General features: G+C 38.8%; 1 protein-coding gene across 3 annotated transcripts in view; it reads right to left on the reverse strand.

Moving 5' to 3' along the window:
• Nucleotides 1-21,132, reverse strand: part of LOC150097192 (uncharacterized) — a 336,086-nt gene that overhangs the window by 47,533 nt on the left and 267,421 nt on the right. For all 3 annotated transcript variants that reach the window (XM_090406866.1, XM_090406865.1, XM_090406864.1), the window contains 2 exons: nt 16,144-16,291; nt 2,438-2,558 (listed from right to left, as the gene is read on the reverse strand). In XM_090406866.1, coding sequence (XP_090262992.1) covers nt 2,438-2,558; nt 16,144-16,291 — 269 coding nt within the window. The remainder of the gene's footprint in view (nt 1-2,437; nt 2,559-16,143; nt 16,292-21,132) is intronic.

Genomic DNA, 21,132 nt, shown 5'->3' on the forward strand with positions numbered 1-21,132 from the left:
CTTTAGCCACCTCCCAGGTCAAGACCTTATGATCACTCTCACCAATAGGTGGCAACATGGTCATATTCATTACAGTCAAATTCTCAGATGCTATTACCAGGTCAAGCACTCTCACACCCCTAGTATTTTCAATTACATGCTGTCTCAGATAGTTATTCCTTAATAATTGAATAAAATCCTTTTCCTTCCTCACATGTGTCCTCTCCTCCTTCCAATCAACGTTACCATAGTTGAAATCCCCCATAATATTTACCCTCCTTCCACTCATTTCATCAATTTCCCTATGCATACTATCTCCACCATCTATTCCATCACCTGGTCTATAGCAGCACCCTACTGTATATTTTATTCTGCCAGTCTCAATCTCATACCAAATAGCCTCAAATGAGCTCCTTTCACTATCCTGTGATACAACTTCAATTCTCCTTGGCTGCAGTTCATCAGCTATCATCAATAATACCCCTTCCCCCATTTTATTCTCTCTGTCCCTCCTAAACACACTATAACCTACACATTCTATCCCACTAACTATATCTTCTTCCGTCAGCCATGTTTCACTAATGCCAATAACCTGTGGCCAGGAAGAGCCAATCAAGGCCAAAAATTCTTCCTTCTTGTTCCTAATACTCCTGGCATTAGTATACATGAAATGCAGTGATCTCTTAGTCCCACCCCTATATTGATACGTTATTCTAATTGACCCATTCCCATTTTTTGTCCTTAGTGCTGGCTCAGGTACATTATATACATTCTTACACTCATCTGTCTCACTGATGTCTGCATATCCATTCCCCCCCCTCCTTGGTAGTTCTAGTTTCCCTGGTTTTGCACATCCATTTTCCCTTCATTCAGCAACACTCTTTCCAGTCTCCGCACACCAAGTCCATTCAAATACAGGCCATCCATCTTGTATAAGTCCTTTAGCCCTTCAAACTCATTCCACACGTCCATGAATTCCACACCACACCGTCTGCATAACCTACGCATAATGTCATTTGCAATTATGGCCCTCCTCATAAACTCCTCTCTGTCATACCGCGGCAACAGACTAACCATTCTAACTCTGTCACTCTTTTCTTTCACTACCTTTAACAATACTTTCAAGTCCTCTCTCATAAAAAATTTATCACCTTTCAATTCATTCGTACCCACCACAATTATTAATTCTTTCACCCTCTGTTTTTGCACTCTAATACTCTCACTTACATCCTTAAATTTCGCACCCGGTAAGTACGATTTAGTTACACTGCCATCTATCACCCCTCTTAATAACGAGTCACCATACAACACTCTTTCCTTCATTTCAGAAACTCTCTCATTCTTGCACTGTTTTTTTACGTTATCCGAATCACTCTGGAAAGAGTTTTGCAGGTGCTCTAATTGCTGCTGCGCATTTTGTATCACTGCGCGCAACCTAGCGATCTCACTTCCTACAAATAATTCCTCATTATTTTTATCATTTAAACCATTTTCTCTCTCAGTATGGTTGCTTTCACTCTTTCTTAGATCACCGCTCTCATTGCCATCTTGTACATCACAATTCTCTATCAAGCCACTATTTTCACTCGCATTCTGGCTTTCTTCAACCATAACTATCTCACTACCTGACACATACTTCAACTCCTCACTTTGCTTACACTTTCTACACATTCTCCCACCACTATCACTTTCAATCCAAATTCCAGCCTCATTCGGGAATGCATACATCCCACACACATCACATTGGACAAACTCTCTCACGTTATAGTTTTTGTACAATGGCGTCGTATTTTTGGACACCATTATCTTACGTCGCATTGGCGTCATATTCAAATCTATGAAACGTAACTTATATACTAAATTAAATAATGTAATTCACACCAAAATCCCACAGACACAACAAGCTACCAAAATTAGGCAATATTACGTTATGATTTTAACCTATATTCTAATTTTTATTCAAAATTGTACTTAGCTTTCGGGAGCTCTCTGAAAACACAACCATTTAGAGTGGTGAATGAGTGGAATAAGCTGCCTAAGTCTGTTGTGGGTGCTATGACAGTGAATGAGTTCAAGGCAAAGTATGATAGATACTGTGTGAATGTTGAATAGTTGTGATGGACATGTTTAGGGCCTGCCTTGATGAGTCTAACGCCTTATTGGAGTCGCCCGTAATAATAATAATACCTATCCGACAGCTAGTCACTGATCCAACTGAGAAGTTGGTTATCCATTCCCATCCGTTTCAATTTATTTAACAGCTTATCATATGGCAGTCTATCAAAAGCTTTTGATAGGCTTAAAATCCAAGTACACAGCTGTATCCTACACATACTAAATGTATTGTAGGCATTTAACCTTTCATAGGTGGCATTATCATAACATAAATTGAACCAATACTTAAATTAATTTTAAATGTCGTAAAACATTCAAGAATTTTTAATTTTATTAAACTTACTCCTGATATTTATGCAGAGTATCTGACTGACCCATTTGCATCCGTTTGATGAAGTCTTCCTTAAATTTGTTGATTTGCTGTTGTAGTTCTTCTTTATGAGCTTTTTTCATGACTTCCAAAGCTAAAATGAATAATTATTATAATATTTGTATTTTTATATGCTACATAGTGAATCAAAAAAAAAAAAAATTTGAATGAAGCAATATTTGTGAATTATAATTTGATATATTCTGAATGTCAATTAAAATTCATTATCATCTGAATATAATTTAGTGCCAGTATGTTTGCAGCAATATATCTAACATTATAAATATGCTTAAAAAAAGTTATTTAATCCTTTTGGGATGTAGATTTCAAAAAAGGAAACTAGTTTTAAAAATTGCAATGTTCTCTTAACACAAGATATTTCATCAGATTATTTCAAACAAGTTTAAGATGTTTCCAGTAGGTACCCACAATGTGGCAACTTACAAAATACTATAGAATATAATTATTAATATATTGTATATTTTTTTCTGGCACTCCAAACGAATTACTATTCTGTATATTAATGCTTTTCAGATTGTAGGTGTGTGTGTGTTCTGAACCAATCCATTTGAGAGGCAAGATACATTTCTAAGAGAAAGATATCTGTAATTTCATGGATTATCTAATACTCAACTTCTTGAAAAGAAAAATATAAATTCTTGTTATCCTTATATATTTATTATTATTATTAGTGACATTATCTCAAGGGCTCACTTTAGTGAGTACAGGCATGGCAAACCTGAGGTACCAGATGCTGGACCATGCCTTACTTCATGTAATATACATCTGTTATATTATTCTGTAAAATGGTCCCTCCCCTTCTTTCTCCTCTCCTTGCTCATTCCCCCTGATGCTATTAGAGTATTTGAGGGCTAGGGGTGAATCTTTCCTATCTTGCTAAGTCATTTCGTCTTATGCAGCCACCAAAGGAGGCAAGCTAGCCTCAATAGGTGCCAGTCCCAAGCCTAGATAAATGGGGAGGGTTGATGTCAGGAAGGGCATCCAGTCATAAAACTTCACTGCCAGCTCTAGCTATTATATGAGTCAAAGAGAAAATGATATAAGGGCTAGGGCGTACCCCTTAAGCAATGCGCAGCCACATCTCCCTACAGCTGCGAGAAGTGGACGAGGGCTACCTCATCAAGGGCGGGTGCGGTTAAAGAAGAGAGCCCAGCAGGTGGAGAGGATGTTGTGAGTGGGAACACTGAATGTTGGAAGCATGACTGGAAGGGGAAGAGAGGTGGCAGACATTATGAGGAAGTTGGACATTTTATGTGTGCAGGAGACAAGGTGGAAGGGGGGAAAGGCAAAGGAACTGGGAGATGGATATAAATTGTTCTACTCTGGAGTGAATAACGAGGAAAGAAATGGTGTAGGAATTGTGGTGTGTGGCAGAATGAAGGGCGAAGTACTGGAAGTGGGTAGAAGGAATGACAGGATCATGCGAATGAAATTGGGTCTTGGAGAAGAGCAGGTGGTTGTATTATGTGTATATGCCCTGCAAGTTGGCTGTACAGCAGAGGAGAAAGATGAGTTCTGGAACGTGTTAGATGAGGAAACTGGAAGAAAACAAGATGGTGAGTGTCGGAGGAGACTTGAACGGACACATAGCGAGACAGAATAGAGACTGTGAAAGGGTGCATGGTGGCCATGGAGTGGGAATGATGAACCAGGAAGGAGAGAGGGTTGTGGACTTTGCAGTAGCGTTTGATCTGGCAATTGTGAACTCATTTTTCTACAAGAGGGTAGAACATTTGATAACATTTAGGAGTGGTAACAACAGTTCACAAATTGACTACTTGACTAGAAGAAAATATCTTAAGGTTGTGACAAATTGTAAAGTAATTCCAACAGATCAAGTGACACAGCAACACCGACTGCTGTGCACAGACTTTAAAATAAGAATGAAGATAAGAACCTCTGGAAGCCATGGGATGAAAAAAATTAAGTGGTTTCGCTTAAAAGAAGAGAGTGTGAGGAATCGTTTTAGGGAGAGGGTGTTAGAGAGGATTTCAGATGGACTGGAAAGTGTACAAGATTGGTGGAAACATAATTCAAAAGTAATCCTGAGCTGTGCAATCGAGGTGCTTGGTGAGACATCTGGTAAGATTAGAGAGCAGAAGGAGGGTTGGTGGTGGAATAATAATGTACAAGTGGCAGTGACAGCTAAGAGGAAGGCAAAGCAGAAGTGGGATGAGTCAAGAGTGGAAGAGGACAGAGAGGTGTACAGAAAGAGAAAGCAAGAGACCAAGAGAGTTGTGGCACAGGCAAAGGCATATCAAGATCTGTATGATCAATTAGAAACAAAGGAAGGATAGAGAAAAATTTACCAACTAGCGAAATGTAGAAATAAAGCAGCAAAGGACATCTTACATGTAAGGCAGATCAAATATGCTGAAGGAAGAGTATTATGAAGGGATGTGAACATAAGAAACAGATGGAGAATATACTTTCAGGGACTTTTGAATGAAGAAAATGCAAGGACTCACAGAGAAGATGGGCAGCCTTCTGAGGGGATGGTGCAGAACATCGGTAGAGTGGAAGTGACAGAGGCCATGAAGAGGATGAGGAATGGAAAATCGGTGGGTCCCAACAGGATTCCAGTGGAGGCATAGAACGCACTGGGGGGGGAGAATTGACCAGCTGTGGGACCTGTTCACAAAAGTTTGCCAACAGGATAATATACCCGAGGAATGGAGGGAGAGTATACTCTTGTCCCCATCTACAAGGGTAAAGGGAATGCACAAGACTGTAAAAATTACAGAGGAATAAAGTTGATGTTCCACACAATGAAAATCCTAGAAAGTGTTCTTGATGGTAGATTGAGGAAGGAGGTGGAGATTGCAAAGGAACAATTTGGCTTCATGCTTGGTAGACCAACAACAGATGCTATCTTTGGGTTACAGCAGATGATGGAAAAGTATTGAGAGAAACAAAGGGAGCTACATCTGGCATTTATTGATCTGGAGAAAGCATACAATAGAGTGTGAAGGCAAGACCTCTGGAGGTGTCTGAGGAAGAAGAAGGTTCTGGATAAATATGTCAAGTTGGTGCGGGAGATGTACAGAAATGTGAAGACAAGTGTTCGGACCTGTCTAGGACAGACAGAAAGTTTTCAAGTAACAGTTGGCTTGCATTAAGTTCGTTTCTGTTTAATATTGTGATGGAGGAGGTGAGAGAAGATGCGCCTTGGATAATGTTGTATGCAGATTCAAGAGAAGAAGCGGGAAACTGGAAAGATGGAGAAAAGTACTGATAGAGAGAGGTATGAGACAGAGCATAAGTAAGACAGAGTATATGTGTTGCACAGTGAGCGGTGGCCAGGAGACAGATCTGGAGCTGAAAGGAAATGTCATCAGGAAGGTGAGGGACTTTAGATACTTAGGTTCAACAGTGGAAGAAGATGGAGGAGCTGAGAAGGAAGTGGGATGCAGGATACAAGCGGGTTGGAGGAACTGGAGGGAGATGGCTGGAGTGTTATGCGATAAGAGGGTGCCAATCGATCGGAAAGGCAAAATCTCTAGGACAGTAGTGAGGCCAGCTATGATGTATGTTATAGAAACTGTGCCCTGAGGAAAAATAACATCAGCAGGATGGAAGTAGCAGAGATGAGAATGCTTAGGTGGATGTGCGGTGTGACCAGAAAGGATCGTTTGAGAAATGACTATGTGAGGGGAACAGTGAAAGTTACGAACTTAGGAGCGAAGATACAGGAGGAAAGGTTGAGATGGTTTGGTCATGTGATGAGGAGGAAAGATGAATGTGTGGGAAGAAGGGTCATGCAGATGGATGGGCAGCAAAAGAAGAGATGGAGAGAGCTGGTAGAAGAGGACTTGAGGATGAAGAACTTGGATGTGGTGATAGCCCAAGACAGGAGGATGTGGAGGAGACTCATCATCAACAGTGACCTCACTTAAGTGGGAGAAGCTGCAGAAGAAGAAGAAGATTATTAGTAACACCTCCAAGGAGTCCGAAGACTCATCGCTGGAGGACACCTACTGTGCAACTCTTCGTCTCCACTACTACACAGAACCTATACTACAAATCACCTACATCAATGGCATCTACTTCCCACAACCACCATCACCACCACTAGAATTTTTTGTCTGTAAATTGCATGTGTTCTGAATTTAGGGGGATTTGATTTTTGGTCCTTCCAACCAAGGAACATTGAAGGCCTCTTTCTTTTCTTTCCTTCAAACGGAGGGGGGGGGGGGGTAAATAAGATAAATATTTTTTTTTTAATAATCTTAACCTTTCAAACATAACATGACCTTAAAATAATTACTAGCACCATGTTACAACATAAAGATTTGCACAAGTTCACATGGAGATAATGCCCAAGAAAAGCCTCATTGACTCCTTGTTGGTAGTGATATCTTCATACTGATTCAAGATACAAGAGTGTACAGAGAATATGAAATTGGAAGTGACCATTACTTAGTCCTAAGTAGGGCAAAAATGGATATTACATTGAAAAGAATAGTATGTAATAAAGTTTTAAAAAGAAGTTGAACATTAGCCAGCAAAGGTTGGTCGATTGGTAGAGCCTCTGTTACTAATAGCTTAAGCAAGTTTGAGTGCAGTTAGTAGTTGGACGGGGTTCAATCGTTCGATGCTGTTGGCACACTCTCCCTCGATGAGTCTTTGGACTCCCTGGAGGTGTCACATAATAATAATAATCTTTTACAAGTAAACTGCAGACTCAACTATACAAATATCACTGGAAAAAAAATTGAAGCAATTTGAAAATAAGACCCAAATCTTGGAGTGTCACTGGAAAACTCTGAAGAAAACATTGATTCAGCTAGGAGGCATATGGTGAAGTTGTCTGTAAGGATGGAAAAATAAGAACCCCATGGTGGACACATGAAGTCATAGAAGCGATTCTGGAAAAAAATTACAATCATTATTCTTTGCGCACAATGACAATTTATTTAAATCATCCTGCAAGATATCTGTATCACCTTTATCAACTACTGTCCATCCCAGCTTTCCATCACCAGCACACAACAGAATATTCTCTTAAATCTTTCCCTATATCATTGATATGCAAATTAAAGAGTAGTGGCCCTAGTAGAGAATGCCAAGGTATTATACTATTTACTCTCGTTCTCCTAGATTCCACTCCACCATATATTACTCTTTAACGTCTGTCTGTCAGCTCCCCCCTCCCCCCATAATTCATGCTACTAGCTTCATTCCCATTTGTAATAATTTTTCATTCCAATTTCAACTTTTGTAATAGTTTTCCCATGTGCATTCTGTCAAATTCCTTTGCAAAGTCCATCAGTACCATGGTGAACCCATTTCCTTTATCCAGTTCCACTGTTATTTTATAAAATTGTGAATAAATTACTAAGACAGGATCTATCCTTTACAAAGCTACATTGCCCACTACAAAGTATCATATCTCTATCTACCCGCTGTTCAGTTTTACCTTTCACCAACTTTTGCAATACTTGAACAACCACTCTTGATATATTAATTGGTCTGTAGTTTGTTACTTTGGTCTTGAAGCCACCTTTATGCAATGGAACTATCTTAACCTCTTTCCACTCCCTTGGAACCTTGACATAGCTGAGACTTAGATTGAACACCTTCATCATAGACAATGCCAATTCTCTTGCACATTCATATAGCACACAGGCAGACATGCCATCCAATCTCACTGTTGTATTCACATTAATATTTTTCAATATGTTGAACACTTCCTGTTCATCAACGCAATTTTGACATGCATCTCTGTCACATCAGCAACTGCAAAATCTCCACCTGGATGATACACTTTGGCCAAGTGATTCTCTCAGCAACTCAACTATTTCTTTTGCTGCTGTTACCTTCCTACCATCAGCACTGATTAAAGTCATTCTTACCATAGCCATTTCCTCTTTCTTGCTATATATAGAGGTCACTCTGTGAATAAGTTACATTAAACTTGTGCTGCTGCATTTTATTGTAACTGCAATAAAATGCAGTTACAATAAAATGTAACAGAGGGTACTAAGAAGCTGATTACTTCAGCACAACTCATAAGTACTCATAGTCCATTAAATCAGCTATTTTTTACAACTAAAAAACAGAAAAGTGAAAGCTCTATGCCTACTCGAGGTTTAGGTCTTCCATTGTTGGCAACAAAGGCCAACAATGGAAGACTACCTCGAGTCCTGTCAGCATAGCGTTGCCAATCGCCAACAAACCGAATGACATTACAAAGTGCCACAACTGTGAAACCAAAGTTAAAGAAAGGGAAAAAGGTATCTTGTGTGATTTCTGTTGCAACTGGCTACATACTTCCTGCATGCAAATAAATGAATTGGAGTGCAAGCTTTTTACCAATCTTAACCAGCCCTACTTCTGTACATGTGCCTCCCTTCCGTAAAACAGCTACTAAACCTAGGCAAAAAAGTTGAAAACCTCGAACAACAGCTTAATACTATAATCGATACTTTCTCCTCCAAAATCAGAAAGTTGGAAACTAAGCTCGAGATACTCTACAACCAGTGCCTGATCGCAAGTGCATCTGTGCCTGCTAATGAACTTCGCAAACTAATTGCATCAACGGTACACGAGTCACTCGAGGCTGAAAACAGGAGACTCAACACTGTTATCCTGAACTTTCCGATGGAAAACGGAAAATCTTTAAAAGAAGACGGTAATCTGGTAAGAGAATGCAATTTCGATCCCAGAAATATCGTCAAATGTCATCTTTTCAGACCCGTAAACAAAAGAAAGGACGGAATGAACTTTCCATGTCTCGTGAAAGTGACCTGCAACACACCAACAAACACATCCAAATTTATAACAGCGATAAACAACAAGCTAAAGGACATTTGTCCCCAGTCGCACATACATGCTTGACCTGATTTAATCTTTGCCCAGAGAGAACAAAGATGCCAACTCTAAAGACAACTAGAAGAAAAATACCAAAATGGAGAGATCAGTTGGATGATAGACTATAAACAAACCAAACTAGTGCAAAAACCAAGTGACGCCACCAAGGACACCAGTATGCAGACACTGCATAGGAAATGTGCAAACCCTTGCAGTCAAATCCATGCCTCACAGAACCTTGCATATACACTTCACCAACATCTGTGGCCTCAACTCCAACCTTAATAGCATCCACTACCATCTGCAGTCCACCAAACCCCACCTACTCTTTTTAACAGAAACTCGAATCTCACCTTCCCCTGGCATTATTCATCTCAACCTTCCTAACTATACTATTTAACTCCTTTCAACCCAAGGGTAGCATCTGTGCATATATCCGCTCTGACATACCCTGTCAGAGAGCACCTAACCTAGAATCGCCAACTTCAACCTTCTTTGGCTGAAGATATCCCTCCCCCACTCAGTCAAATTCATCTGCTGTCCTATTGCTCTCCTAATACCACCACTCACTCTGAGCTCTTTCATTTCCTCCCCTTAAAAGTTGATTTTCTCCAGTCCCACTCTCCTAACAGTGAAATCATCCTCTTGAGTAATTTTAATGTCCATAACCAATTAGCTACCCTCTTCCAGTTATACAGATTCTGAAGGCAGAGATGCTGAAACATTTGCCATCACTAATGACCTTACACAAATTGTTCAAAAACCGACCAGAATACAAGATAACCTGAACTACTCCCCAAATACCCTAGATCTCTTCTTTACTAATGACCCCTCCAAATATGTAGTGAGCCCCCCTGGGTAATTCTGACCACAACCGAGTGCTAATCTCCTCCCCCATGCAATGCTTACACACTCACTCTCATACAATAGTTTGGCATTATAAGAGTGCCAAATGGGACAGTCTCCGAGACTACTATGCTTCATTCCCATGGTTGGACTATTGTTTCCGGTCTTCCAGTCCAAACATATGCACCGAACATATCACCAAAGTAATCCTCACTGGCATGAAAACATACATTCACCACACTACTCAGAACGGCAGTCCCCTAACTAAACCCTGGGTTCTCCCAAAGATGTGCCAAGGCTGTACAAATGAAAAATTAGGCATACCACAGCTGGCTCAAATCAAAAACTCCATCCTCCTTCAATGCCTATACTGAAGCTCGAAACAGATGCAAGAACATTATCAATGCTTCTAAAACAGAATTTGAATGGGCAAAAAGCAAGAAACTTGCAGCTTGTCCAAATGGCAGCCATGCCTTTTGGTCTCTTGCCAAGGCAATTGGTCATAACTTTTGCCCTACACTATTCCTACCTCTATCATACCCAGATGGCTCAATTGCAACATCACCCATAGAAAAGCTAATCTCCTGGTTTCACACTTCGCCTCCAATGCACACATAACTGACAATGGCAAATGCTCTTCAGTCTTCCAACTGCCCAACATACAATGCCCTCTGTATCCTTTTGCCAAAAAGATATCATAAACCTGTTGTCTAAATTAGACACAAAAAGTCTCCTGGCCCTGATGGCATTCCTCCAATTGTCCTGAAGGTCTGTGCACCAGAACTAACTCCTATCCAATGGCACCTGTATACACTCTTTTACTCCACTGGTATATATCCAAAATCCTGGAAACTGGCCAATATTCAACCCATAAGGGGTGACAAATCACTGCCATCTAATTACTGCCCTATCTCACTCACTTCAGTCTTATCTAAAGTGATGGAGAAAACCATGAACTCTCAACTCCTAATCTACCTTGAAGGTACCCAGCTATTAAGAGACCACCAGTACAGATTCCACCGAAGCAGATCAACAGGAGATCTACTCTCATACATCACCCATTGCTCAACAATTGCCATGGAGAAATTCAGCAAATCCCAAGTAGTTGCACTTGATATCTTTAAAACCTTTGACCAAGTCTGGCACAAAGGCTTACTAAGCAACCTCCCATCATTTGGACTGTCTCAGGACTTCTGCAGATGGAATGCCAACTTCCTGTCTGGATGCACACTATGTGTGATGGTAGAAGGCTCTTATCCTCTCACCATCCAACTAATGTTGAGGTCCCACAAGGTTCACTTCTCTCACCAACCCTCTTCCTTCTATATATATCAATAACCTACTTCAGTTGACCTCTAATACAGTTTTGCAGATGACAGCACATTACACTCCTTTTCATTTGACAAACCCTACTCTACACAACTCACTTCAACCCACAGAACATCAACCACCATTGCCCTTAATTTCGACCTCCAAGCCATCCTCCAATGGGACTCAGATAACCTCGTCAACTTCAATGCTAGTAAAACACAGTTCTGTCTTATTTCTCACAAAAAAGAACCATTTCCCCCCAGCATTGTTTTGATAACACTCAAATTCCCAGATGAGATTTCTCTTCTCAGAATTACCCTGACATCAAGCCTCTCCTGGCATAAACACATCAACAACCATTGCATCCTCAGCTTCCAAAAAACTAGGTTTTCTCTTTCGCTCAAGACGCTACTTCACCTCTAAACAGCTGTTAACATTATACAAATCACAAATCCACCCAGCTATCGAATACTGCTCTCACATTTGGAGTGGGGCTCCTAAAAGCTCCATCAAAATGCTTGACTCAATACAGAGGAGAGCAATTAGACTGATAAATGACCCATCTCTCACCAACTTGCTCCTCTCACTTTCACATAGATGCTTGGTCTCTGTAATTTGTATATTCTATAAATATTTCCATGGGAAATGTTCAACTGAAAAAGCATCAATAATTCCCCACTAAGCCTATTGGAACACGCACAGCTGCCACCCAACATTCTTTCACAGTACACCTTGAAACCTGTTTCTTTTCCTCCTCCTTCATCCCTGCCACTGCAGTACTGTGAAACAGTCTTACCCCTGATGTATTTCCCAAGGAATGCAACATACAGGCTTTTAATCAAATGTAAACAAGTTTCTTCTTTCCTGACCCACCACCCACATGTGGTGCTAACATACTATAGGTTGACCAGCCAACCAACCTCTCGTATATGGACCCAACAAAAATAAAATAAAATAATAGAACAAAAGAAAACTCTTTTGGATTTACTTTAGCCTGCTTAGCTAATTTTCTCTCATAGTCTGATTTGGCCTTTCTTACCATACCAGTCACCATTCTTGCTTGTGCTTTGTACTGCTCATGAGTATGCTGATTACTTTTTTCTTTATATTTCCTCCACAATGTTTTCTTTTTTTTTTTTTTTTTGCAGCTCTTGCTTTATTATTATTATTGTTATCTGACACCTCCAGTGAGTCCAAAAACTCATCAAGGCCACGCTAAACTTGCTTTAAGTCATTAATAGCAGAGGCTCTACCAATCGACCAACCTTCGCTGGCTCCCTACTCATCCACTTACTTCCAACTTGGTTTATTTTCTTGAAAATGGGTATGCAGTCTCTTTTTCTTTTTCAGATACTGCTTCTCTCAAATAATCTGACCACTTCCAATGCACTGTAGTTTCTGAAGCCATGGCACTGCTTCAAGATTCCTCCTAAGTGTCATAATTACAGTTTTATAGTTCAACATAAACCCTTTCTTGACAGAGAATTTCACATGTTTAGCAACTTCTCAGAACAAGACTACATGGTCAATCTGATGCTGTCACCAGATCCAACACTCTCAAACCCCTGGTCCCCCTCCCTCTATAACATGTTTCAGGTAATTATCCCTTAAACTATATAAATTCTATTTCTATCTTGCCATGTCCCCTTTCCTCCTTCCAATCTATGTCCCCCATAGTTGAAGTTTACCATAATAATTGCTCGGCTTGCCCTCATGTACTAATCTTCTGATGCATGGCATCTTTCTGTGGACCCACTAATGTATAGCAACAACCAACAATATATTTTGTCACATTGGCCTCTATTTCACATCCAGACAGCCTCAAATGAACCATCTCCCTCAGACCTAATATCCTCTTTAACTTGTAATTTTGTTGGTTGTAGTTCTTCAGTTATTGTTAGCAATACCTCCTTCTGTCCCATTGCGCTAAGGCGATTGATGGAGAAATATAGAGAGATGCAAGTGGAGCTGCACATGGTGTTTATAGACCTGGAAAAGGCATACGACAGAGTGGCCAGGCAGGAGGTATGGAGGTGTATGAGGAAGAAGGGGGATGTCGGAGAAGTACGTGAGGATGGTGAAGGAGATGTATGAGGGAACAGAAACTCAGGTCAGGTCTAGTGTCAGCATGACAGAAGGGTTCCCCCATTGTCGTAGGGCTACACCAAGGGTCAGTTCTGAGCCCCTACCTCTTTGACCTGGTCATGGATGTACTAGTGGCGGATGTCAAGGAGGCACCATGGAGCATGCTGTTTGCCGACGACATTGTTCTATGCGAATCATCCCGAGAGATGCTTGAAAATACCCTGGAAGAGTGGAGAAAGATATTGGAGGAGAGAGGCATGAAAATTAACTGGGAGAAGACTGAATATACGTCAACGGGGAGTGACGAGGATATGATCATATGACTTCAGGCTGAAAAGCTAATTTCAGGGAAGAAATTCAAGTACCTTGGGTCGGTCGTCGAGAGGAATGGTGACCTGGATGAGGAAATACAGCACCGAATAAAATTACAACCCACACTACAAGAGAGTGAGTTGTAAGAGGAAAGGAAAGCTGTATAAGATGGTGGTGAGGCCGGTGATGCTTCATGGCACGGAGACGTGACCTATAACAAAGGCACAGGAGAGGAAGATGGAGGTAGTGGAGATACGGATGTTGAGATGGATGAGTGGTGTGACAAAGGAGGACAGGATAAGGAATGACTACATCAGAGGGACGGTTAAGGTGGGACCAATTGGCAAGAAGATACAAGAAAGTAGGCTGAGGTGGTTTGTACATGTAGAGAGGAAGGGTGAGGAGTATGTTGGTAAACGAGTGGAGCATATGGAATTGGAGGGAAGGAGGAAAAGAGGCGGGCCCAAGCTCAGGTGGAGGGATAAGGTGACAGAGGATCTTAGGGAGAAAGGATGGAGTCCGAAGGACGCCCTGGACCGGAGAACTTGGAAGAGGAAGGTTAAAGATTGGTGCACCGACCCCGTTTAACATGGGATACGGCATAGTGAAAGAAGAAGAAGACCTCCTTCTGTCCCATTTCTCTCTAAAAATATAGGGATATAATGTAAAGGGTATTGTAACTATATCATTTTCTGTCAATAGGTCTGGCTGATGCATATAATTTTGGGCCAAGTCAAGCTGACCAATACCAAAAAGTCCTCTCTCTTATTTTTGATACTTCTGGCATTTATGTACATGCCTTTCAACATACCCTTGTACCGTTACCCTTGCATAATGACATCACACAAGAAACTAAGTGCAAAGGGATGTTGCATTCAGCATCGCATAATGATTTCTGTACAGATGCTCATTTATCCCAGGCAGCCAAACACATGCTTGATTGCATCCCTCCTCCCCAATATCTCTAGTTTCCCTGGTTTGCACTTTCTATAAATATTTCCATGGGAAATGTTCAACTGAAAAAGCATCAATAATTTCCCGCTCTGTACTAATCCTATTGAAACACGCACAGCTGCCACCCAATATCCTTTCACAGTACACCTTGAAGCTCATAGAACAAATTTCTTTTCCTCCTCCTTCATCCCTGCCACTGCAGTACTGTGGAACAGTCTTCTCCCTGACGTTGATCTTTGCATCTGGGACACATGCATTCATCCCTTTCTCATTAAATATACCTCTTATGAAATCTCTATACATATCATACTCCTTATTTCAGTTTCATAGTTTCCTAATTGACTTTTTCTTTCATTATCCCACCTGCTGTACTACAATTGTTACTCCAGTTGCTCTAGCTCCCATTTTTCCTGTGAGGGATGCAACATAAGCACATTATTTCACTCCTTACTGTTACTTCATCATCCACTTTACTTTGAGCCACATTGTTCATCTGGCTGAAAGATTATTTCATCATTCATATTTCATGCACTAGTATTCACTACTTCCACATTCTCCACAAAACTTTTGCTATCTTTCCTTATATCATTAATATTCATCATTCATTTTCTAGCTTTTCACACACACACAAAACATTTACAACATGCTCTCTCACCACTCTTGCTTTCATATCATAACCCATTCAACTCTTGGCAATGAATATATAGAACATACACTATATCCTACAACATCCCTCATGCTAAACTCATTGAATAAGGAAACTTTGGCTGCCATTTTCCTTGTACACATAGATGCCAAGAAAAAACGCTTTCTAACTGATATCCCATATTATATTTCTGAAACAAATGCATTGACTTTACAGTCTAAAATAAGCAAGATATAACCAAAAATAATTACTAATATTTATTAAAATAAAAGACTTATCTGTAGGACATGCAATAATGCTTCTACTCTGTGCTGTGCTACTGCACTAATTGGATAGCAGCACCAACAATATACATAATATGCAAAATATACTATGGTGCATTATTAAAGTCTCCTGAAATCTTGCATTACTGTTCAGATAATTAAATATTTCAGCATTAACTATGACAAATTAAAGCAAATAATTAAAAATGCAATTGTGTTTGTAATTATTTTTTTCCCCAATTCATTCCCCGATCAGCACTGCTAAAAACAGCTAGCCTATAGATACTGCTAAAAAAGAATAATATTAATGAAATTTCAAAATTCTTTTAATGGATTATAAAGTATAAGCAACTACTGACACTCTTTCAATTTCATTACTACATTTCTTAAAAAATTTATATTTAAAAAAAATTAACTAGATAAATTACCTGTAAGAGTTGCTTGAGTTTCTTCAGCCAATACCTTTTTTTTCTCAGCCTCTAACTGTGAAAGTTCTTCTTTATGCCTTTGTTCCAACTCAGAAATAATGCGCCGGTGAGAATTTTCCATGGCCACCAATCCTTTTTCACAGAGGCACTATCATAATAACATACATTCATTATATATATGGGATCATGCACATTCATGAATGCTATTGTTCTCTCTCTCTCTCTGACTGACTGATTGATTGACACACACACATAAAAGGAAGAGAAAGCAAGTTTAGTGATAAGTTTTTAGACAACCTTAAGACATTCAGTTCTGTATAAATTGTCAGCCATTACTTAACTGATTTTTTTTTTTTTTTAATTACACCAAAGCAATAAAGGATTTTGGTGTATAAAAAAGCTAAGGCTCTCTCTTTCTTGACAGATGTAAAAAAAATCTATCATGGAGCTTTTAGAACTTTGTTCAAAAATTTCAAAATATTTCCCTTCCTTTCTTTTTTTATCATAAGACACTATTACAGCTGAGGGGAATTCTGAAAGCAGTGACCTGGTAAGAAAAGAGAAAATACTTCTAGAACCCTTGACTCATAAGAAACTGATGACTGGAGGGAGAAGGGAAGGAACTTTGGATATTTGAACTTCCGATATCTTCAGATATCAGAATAGACAATATCTTGTTAATGATAAGATGAAATAGTAAAGAGAACTTTAAGTCAACCATGAATAATCAAGCATGGTAAAATTGTAAAACTTTATTAATTTAAGCTGAATGTTACTTCAACATGTTTCACTGTATTTTTGGCTCACAGCATCTTTAGGAAGATATTTAACACAACAAAAAATATCTGAAACATCTCCAATGGTGACATAAACTGAAAGATAATGGAAACACTTTGGCCAGAGAAGATCGAACGAGGTTTACCATATTGGAGGAAGCAAGGGATCTGGAGATCTTGGTGGATAGTGAACTGAAGTTCAGGGGATGCAAGGCAAAAGTTGTAAGGTTACTCAAAAAACTGCTGTTATAATGCTAAGAATACTGACATGTACATATAAGGTGGTAATAGTTCCACTGTATAAGGTTAATTAGGCCTCATTTGGATTTCTGTGCACAAATCTGGTCACCAGGCTATACTGGTGGTTAAAAAACATTGGAGAGAGAGTGTGCAGAAGCAAATAACTAAGACTATCTTATGACTCTGGAACATTGAGTATGAGGACAGATTGAGGGAATGTGGTCTTCAGAGCTTGGTAGAAAGGAGTGGGGGGGGGGGGTAATACGATTGAGATGTATAAGCTAATGAGATGAGCCCATCAAATAGATATAGGGGAATTATTGCATAGGATAATCAGTGATGTGAGAAGGGAGGTCATTCCTGGAAACTGCACAAAGATCATGTGAGTAAAGAGGTGAAAAGGAGACTTTTTGCTTCGTGGATGGTGAATGAGTGAAATGCATTGCCAGAGTTGGTGGCGAGTCCACCAATGGTGAATGTATTCAAGGCAAGGTGTAATAGTTATTTCAGTATGTGGGCATTCGACCACCTGCAATGAGTCTTCAGACTCTGCTGAGGCTTAGAAATAATACTGGCACCAAACATTATTGACAGTTTAATCACAAGTATGATTAAGCACATCATGCAAAGTCTGTACACTGTTGTGTAAACTGTGTATGCAATTGCTAGCATGACAAAGATCCTGATTGTTATATGTACTAATTAATGACTTCCAGATGTGTAATTCCTTGGTTTCTATTTAATGTGTTGTGCAAGCAAATTACCTCAGATGACTCCTTAAACATTCTGATGAAAGTATTCTCATCTTAGTAAGCAATGGAAGATGCTTGCTGCTCTATGGTGTGATATTCTGTAAAGATGTGTGCCACAAGTCCGTTTCTTTCTTCTACTTTATTTTTAATATTACCTACTTTTTTTTTTTTTTTTTTTTTTTTTTTTTTTTACAAATTTTGAAACTTCTTTCTGTTTGACCAATGTACACCTTTCTGTAGAAACAAGGCAAATTTTGTATACTTCAGTCTTCATTTTAGAAATTATAGACTTGACAACCATGTTATAAATAACTATTTTAATTTCCCAACGTTTCGACTTTCATATTAAGGTCATCATCTGGAGTATATACAAATATACAAGGACAAGCTGAGTTACATTTCACACAGTAAGCTAAAGAAACAATGATTTGATCACCGGTTATTCTACTGGCATGACCTCTAGTGAAAAAAAATATATATACAGATAAAATTACAAATTAATTAATTATTTAGAAACTACATCAAAGCTAAATTCTATTATTTAAGATAACAAGAGAAACATTCTTTCTTATAGATAGTTTTCTTATGGTAACAATGATGTCCTATTTTTAATGATGTTCTACGACTCAACAGAATAAAAAGAAAACAGAGAAACTACTGAAATTAACTACTACATGGCCTGAAGATACAGTCAAAAAATTACTTCCGTACTATGCTCATTCCCCGAGAATTTACAGTCTGCCAAAGATACACAAACAAAACGCACCACTCCGGCCGATAGTCGAAGGTATAGACAGCCCGAATTATCACCTAGCCAAGAAATTAGCGGCAACACTTAAGGAGTTGGTAGGTCATTCCTCCTCCTATATCAGAAACACACAACACTTCATAAACATAATCAAACACATTACATTAGAAAAAGATGATTTATTAGTCATTTTTGATGTCTCTGCCTTCTTTACAAATGTCCCAATCAATACGCAATCCTTCTTTTACAGAACAAATTCCCTTCAGATATCACGACGCTCTTTGCGCATGTATTACGTTCTGGTTATTTTGTATGGCAAAATGCTTCCTACCTACAAAAAGAAGGCACAGCCATGGGCTTGCCTCCCTATTGCTAACTTTTATATGGAACATTTTGAGCAACATGCTCTAGATTCCTCTCCTTTAAAACCCAAAGTCTGGCTTAGATACATTGACGATGTTTTCGCGAGCTGTCCCCATGGCCGCCAGACACTAGACACTTTCCTTAGCCACCTAAACAAACAACACAAATGCATACAGTTCACAATTGAGATTGAAAAACAGAACACACTTCCGTTTCTAGATACACTTGTCAAACGTCTTCCTTCTGGCAGTCTCTTCTTCACTGTTTACCGGAAACTGAACATACTGGCAATATATACACATAGACTCCTACCACCACCCAACACAAAAACTAGGTGTCATTAATACTCTAAAAAACAGGGCTTTGAAGATCTGCTCCAATGAACAAGCGCTGAAAGACAAATTTAAAGTTATCAGCAATACTTTTCTAAAAAATGGTTACAGCCAAAACACTATTAACAAAATTCTCTACAAGACCTCAATAAAAAACAAAGATAAACCAGACTACAATAAAACTATAACCATTCCTTACATTAAAGGGACATCAGATAAAATAAACAGAATACTATAGAAATACAACCTCAAAGCCACCTTTAAACCTCCTGCAAAATTAAAAAGCTTACTCAACTCGTTCAAAGACCTATTCCCTCTGCTGGCCCACCCTGGAGTATACCATATTTATTGCATCTGTAATCTATCATATATACAGGAAACAGGACACACAATTCCTATCAGCCAAAAGGAACATAAGTGACACATTAAATATAATAACTATGGTGAAGGCCTTTCCGATCATGCCCTGAAGACTTTACATAGAATTGACTGGAAAAGCACCATGGTATGAATGCAAATTTAAGGAAGCCTGTGAGATTCTTATCAACCACCCCAATCTGAACAATAATGATGGTCTAAAAATCCCAAGCATATGGAAGGTATATATTCTACCCACAGAACCTTTCTCCCTAAGAGTTAAGTATAAACAGGACTATAGATAATCCAGAATCTTAAATCTAATATAACAATTGTAATGTTAAAAATAGAACATCATTGTTACCGTAAGAAAACTATCTATAAGAAAGAATGTTTCTCTCGTGTATTCTTAAATAGAATTTAGCTTTGGTGTAGTTTCTAAATAATTAATTAATTAGTAATTTTATCTGTATTTTTTTTTCACTAGAAGTCATGCCAGTAGAATAACTGGTGATCAGATCATTGTTTCTTTAGCTTACTGTGTGAAACGTAACTCAGCTTGTCCTTGTATATTCTCGAGATGATGACCTTAATATGAAGGTCAAAACGTCAGGAAATTAAAATAGTTATTTATAACACAGTTGTAAAGTCCATAATTTCTAAAATGAATGCTGATCACCATGCAACACTAAAAGAAAGGATTGTATACTTCAGTGTTTACAGAGCAGAACACTGTCTTTGGAGGAAATGTAGGAAATTCTATAAGGTGTGAATTGGTTTTAAGGCCATTCTGATGTTGATGGATTTTAATAACTGGATTACCTATCTTGATGTGATGCCAACATATAGTGGTGATTTTGTAATTGATTTCTGGGTTAACACAGGATAGTTATCAGAAAATAACATTTTCTTCAGTGACTTCTTCCAGTAGCCATTTTAGAGAATTTAATGGAAAAGGATATGAAGTTCTTTTCTTTTAATAAATAAGTCATATCCCCTCTTTTCTGCATATGAATTAGATTTTCAACCTTTAATCTATCATGATAAGGAGCATTCCACAGACCTATTGAGCTTGATCACTCATCTCTGGATCCTCTCCACCACCTTCTGATCAAATGACAACAGATATTAACATATATGTTAATCATATATTAACTATATATGAGTTAATATATGATAACATTATATATTAACTGTTTTCTATATGTTATTGTATGAAAAGAAAGAAAAAAAATTTTATGTGAAGGCAATACAAAAGTTGGTGGGGATAGGTCCAGTGTTGCACATTTTATACAGGTAAATAGTCATTCACTTTAATATACGAGATTCACTAAAAGGATGACTCACTTCCAAGCACAGAGAAGTGATGATTTCAGTCAATGGATATAAATGTATGCCATTTGGGGGAGACACCTCAAGGG

Source organism: Typopeltis vanoorti, chromosome 17 (genome assembly GCF_054136105.1).
Source record: "Typopeltis vanoorti isolate ZY-2024b chromosome 17, IOZ_Tvanoo_1.0, whole genome shotgun sequence".
Classification (NCBI taxonomy): Eukaryota; Metazoa; Arthropoda; class Arachnida; order Uropygi; family Thelyphonidae; genus Typopeltis; species Typopeltis vanoorti.